This window comes from Sinocyclocheilus anshuiensis, unplaced genomic scaffold (genome assembly GCF_001515605.1).
Source record: "Sinocyclocheilus anshuiensis isolate Anshui unplaced genomic scaffold, SAMN03320099.WGS_v1.1 scaffold1799, whole genome shotgun sequence".
NCBI lineage: Eukaryota > Metazoa > Chordata > Actinopteri > Cypriniformes > Cyprinidae > Sinocyclocheilus > Sinocyclocheilus anshuiensis.
Window position 1 is genome coordinate 214,083 of NW_015552692.1, and position 5,000 is coordinate 219,082.

General features: G+C 36.4%; 2 protein-coding genes across 3 annotated transcripts in view; one reads left to right on the top strand and one right to left on the bottom strand.

Moving 5' to 3' along the window:
• The window catches only part of dram2b (DNA-damage regulated autophagy modulator 2b), a 7,144-nt gene extending 5,501 nt beyond the window's left edge, over positions 1–1,643 (top strand). For both annotated transcript variants that reach the window (XM_016459363.1, XM_016459364.1), the window contains exon 8: positions 844–1,643. In XM_016459363.1, coding sequence (XP_016314849.1) covers positions 844–948 — 105 coding nt within the window. In that variant the 3' untranslated portion in view covers positions 949–1,643. The remainder of the gene's footprint in view (positions 1–843) is intronic.
• Positions 1,644–1,728: 85 nt separating this feature from the next.
• Positions 1,729–5,000, bottom strand: part of LOC107667626 (DENN domain-containing protein 2D-like) — a 16,424-nt gene continuing 13,152 nt past the window's right edge. Inside the window, exons 11-12 of the mRNA XM_016459344.1 lie at positions 4,190–4,423; positions 1,729–2,181 (exon numbers count right to left, since the gene is read on the bottom strand). Coding sequence (XP_016314830.1) covers positions 2,093–2,181; positions 4,190–4,423 — 323 coding nt within the window. The 3' untranslated portion in view covers positions 1,729–2,092. The remainder of the gene's footprint in view (positions 2,182–4,189; positions 4,424–5,000) is intronic.

Here is a 5,000-nt window from a genome sequence, read left to right on the forward strand (position 1 = left end):
CTCTTTCCCAGCCAAACACGAACGTTTCCGTGTTTTCACTGTTATACACTAGGGGGCGCTATAACACATCTGAATGAGTCTAGAAAGTGCCGATAAAAACACAGACCTGGGGCCTGTTCCATAAAACAAGTTTACCAAACAAGCCAGGCTTATTTCAGTTAGCCCGAATTATTTAGAACCAAATCAGCTGACAATAAGTCAGACTAACTGAAATAAGCCTGGCTTGTTTGTGTAAACTTGTTTTATGGAACAGCCCCCAGAAAGACGCAGAAACAAGCGATCTCTTATGTATGCATGTGCATATGAAAAATAATGCAATCATCAACACTAACAGCATATAAATGAAAACTGCCTGATGTTACAGAGTGAAATGTGGATCCAGAAAGTGGTAAAGCTTTGGGAGCGCTGATGGAAGCCATCTACTGCATCTTTGCTTTGATAATATTACTGAATATGATCCAGGTGTGGTATTTGATAAAAATGCGATTTTGCTCAAAATGTTGCTTTTTTATGAAACCTACCTACACTCGAGCGTTGATAAAATAGCAATAATAAAACTGATTCTTTTTGTTTGAAAGTAGAGGGTCTGATCATTATTTTGATGTATTGCATGTTCAGATATTCATGCAACAAAATATTCTGGGGGCCATGAAATATTAGTAAAAATCAGCAAAAGCGGTGGCTGGCAACTTTTTTCAAAAATGCTGGCGGAGAAAGAGTTAAAATGTAATTTAATCTAATTACAAGTACTTAATTTTTGGAATCCGATCGCGTAATCCAGATCACATGCAATCAGTGACCCAGCTCTGCGTGTCTCACACTCGTGTGTGTTTCTGTCTGCAGAAGATCAACCTGCGAGCGGAGGTGCAGCTCCAGAGCGAACACCTGTACGATTCGCACCACTCCCGGCCCTCGGAGACGTCTCCGCTGCTCGCCGGCAGCATCTGACGAGGAGAAGACGCTCCAGACGAGGCGCAGAGACTGCCAGGCTCCAGCAGAAACACTCCAAGCTCTGGAAACTTCATACTAACATTTAGACAACGTTTGTACAACATTCACACAACCGTCTGAAATTATGCTCTAACTATTGCGTTTATTAATCTAATACAGAAGGGGCCTGTTTCATGAAACAAGTTTACTAAATAAGCCAGGCTTATTTGAGTTAGTCTGACTTATTGTCAGTTGATTTGGTTCTAAATAAGTCGGGCTAACTGAAATAAGCCTGGCTTGTTTGGTAAACTTGTTTTATGGAACAGGCCCCAGGTTTATTTGAGTTAGTCTGACTTATTGTCAGCTCATTTGGTTCTAAATAAGTCGGGCTAACTGAAATAAGCCTGGCTTATTTGTGTAAACTTGTTTTATGGAACAGGCCCCAGGTTTATTTGAGTTAGTCTGACTTATTGTCAGCTCATTTGGTTCTAAATAAGTCGGGCTAACTGAAATAAGCCTGGCTTATTTGTGTAAACTTGTTTTATGGAACAGGCCCCAGATAATGTTACACTTCTTGGTTTGTTTTATGTTGTAAACATGTTGGACATCGTTTGTTCTAGAAATATGCATTGTTTTATACAACTGTAAAAAGGCCTAACTTCTCTGATTACGTTATTAAAGTTGGTTATTGGTGGGTGAGTTTTATGCAAAAATAACATTTCTGGCTCATATTTCATCAGGAAAAAATACAATAAAATCCCCATTTAAAAAAGAATATTAATTAAAATCCATAAAAGTATTTTTAAATTATTTAAATAAAATGTTTATTGTAATGATTGCAATACTACAAAAATGACACTAAATGAGAATCGCCACTGAAAATAATGAGGAATACACAAACATTAAACGGCCACAATAATGAAAATCACACTAACGCTGTATAATTCTAATTTTAGCTTTAGTAAGGTCAGATATGAACTGGACGTGTTCCTGTTTCAAATCACTTACGGCACTCTCAAACTAACATGTATCAATTCACTTGATATTTTATTATGTTAAAACCGTGTACAAATAAACAGCATTAAATACTGACGGAATGTTTGAAGTATGTTATTAAGGAAAGGCTGAGAGGAGCGTAACACTGAACGAACGTGAAGACATCCTAAACCACCACACCTCGCACCCATCCAGCCTTCGTCTTCTCCTTCTTCTTCCTCTCGTGATACTCCAACACCTTCCTGTGAAAGAACGCTACAGGAGAACCAGAATATGATCAGAAATACAAATAATACAGCAGAAATCACTGGGGTTTCAGAGCATGCGCTTGCTGATTGAATTCTCTCATCATAAACAACAGATACGATGTATGCAAGAGATGTATAAACAGCTACAGTGATGATAATGAAAGTGTTTCATGGGGAACATTCTTTGCTAACTCTCTGTATATAATTTATTGAAAACTTTTGTTTTACCTGCTGCTAACAACCAATATTAAGTCTTGATTTTTAACTAGTGCTGTCAAACGATTAATCGCATCCGAAATAAAAGTGTTTGTTTACATTATATATGTGTGCGTACTGTGTATATTTATGTATATATAAATACACACACATGCATGTATATATTTTGTATGTATATACATTTATATTCTTATATTTTACATATATAAATATATTTAATATATAAACAACATTTTTCTTAAATATATAAATGCATGTGTTTGTATTTATAAATACATAATAAATATACACAGTACGCACTCATATATTATGTAAACAAACACTTATTTTGTATGCGATTAATTACTTGACAGCATTATTTTTAACACATAAAAATGCATCGTAAAAAGAAAAATGGCATTTTTGTCCTAAGATTGCAAAATATAATGCAATTCTGACTTTTTTTGTTTTGTTACCACAGCTGAATAAATAAATGAAAAAGGTAATTACGGTTTTTAATCTCACAATTCTGACTTTTTTTTCACAATTGCGAATATATACAGTATCTTGCAATTCTGACTTGATATCTTCAAAATTTGAAGAATTACCAAAAAAAAAGTCAGAATTGCAATATATATATATATATAAACAGAATTGCGAGAGAAGATTAAAAAAAAGTAGCAATTACCTTTATTTTTAAACAAGCTTCATAAATTGAACAACTTTATAATTACTGAAAATGTAGCGTTAAAAAGGCTGTTCTAAAACACATTCTTCCGTTAAAACGCTATTAGTCTCGAGTATTTAAATAAAGTGACATTTAAAGAACATGTTAGCTAACATAAATGTTTTGCTAACTTTTCCAGTAAGAAAAAACTATTTCGGAATGTTGAAAAATGTCCAGTTTTTTAAACGCTTTAAAAACGGTTGGTTACACGAACGTTAAGCGAACATTCCATTTTATCATTTTGCAAACCTCTTACGTTATATGTTATTTTACTTTCGAATGTTCTCTGAACGTTCTGAAACAAGTCAGATAAAATTTTTCGCTAACGTTTTGAGAACATTGTTAAAGACACATTTTACATTTTTAAAGAGCATTATTAAACATTTTAATTTACATTACTGGAAGAACATTTGTGACCCTGCAGCTCAAAAGCAGTGTTAAGTCGCTGGGGTATATTTGTAGCAATAGCCAACAATACATTGTATGGGTCACAATGTTACATTTTTCTTTTATGCCAAGGCTATTAGGTGAAGATCGTGTTCCATGAAGATGTTTTGAATCGTAAGTGTATCAAAATGTAACTTTTGATTAGTAATATGCATTGCTAAAGACTTAATTTGAACAACTTTAAAGGCGATTTTCTCAATATTTAGTTTTTTGCACCCTCAGATTCCAGATTTTCAAATAGTTGTATCTCAGCCAAATATTGTCCTATCCTAACAAACCTTGCACCCTCAGATTCCAGATTTTCTAATATTATCCTATCCTAACAAACCATACATCAATGGAAAGCTTATTTATTCAGCAAAAAATTGACCCTTATGACTGGTTTTGTGGTCCAGGGTCACATATGTTCATAACGTCGCCAGAACGTTAGCCAAAGTTCAGAGAACGTTCCCTGATAGCTGAGATGATGTAGCCTAAAAACACATGATTTCAGTCAAAAGAGTCTTATTTAGGTTCCAAAAAGAAAAAAGCTGCATAGATGTGTTTGAAGAACCTTTGAGGAACCTCTTACGCTCAAGAGATTCTCCAGACAGTTCTGACTGGAAGCGTTAGTTAGAGCTTCTTAAACTGGAGTGTGTGTTTGTACCGTTAGGGTTGGGCTGCGCTTCCTCTTCCTGAATGAACAGATCGAACATCTGTGTCTGGATGAAGAGCTTGACGAAGTTCAGGTGTGACCTGTGCTCCACGGCCTTCAGGAAGCTCTTCTTGTGGAACCGGCGCGAGCTCGCGCTCCTCCTGACGTGCTGCGAGAAGTGACCCACGCTCCGGACGAAGACGCTCAGGAAGGCCTCCGACACCAGCCGGTTCAGCTCCTCCGTCGCTGCCAGAACACACAACAACAGGGAGACCAATTAATCCACATTCCCTTTCGGTTTCAATTTCGGCCTCCAACGGTTATGAAAATACAAACGATTATTGCGCCCCTTTCCAGCGGTTTCTCGTGGAAATCAGTGAGACTATTGCAAAATGGGACGTGCTTGATTTATTAAAGTTGATTTGATTTATTCATGTTTTTAAAAGCGTGAAAGAGAACTTGCGCTGCTGCTCGGGAGGATTTCTGTGCGTTCGCTCAGAGACGGAACACAACACCGACACGTAAAGTCATCTTTTTAGCGCCTAAGCGGTCAAATACACGCTAAAATGTGTCAAAATGCGGCGCTTAGTGATTATTCACATAAACCCTCGTCGGTTATGTAATAAATGAACGTAAAGAGTTGAGAATGAAAATGCTAGTGTAACAGTAAATTGGATCCGTGCAGCTCTTAAAGTGACAGCAGCCTAATAGCACTAATGCTGCTGCTTGTCATTAAAGGGACAGTTCACCCAAAATTAAAATTCTTATTTACTCACTCTCATGTTGTCCCAAACCTGCATTAATTTCTTTCTTGTGCTAGACA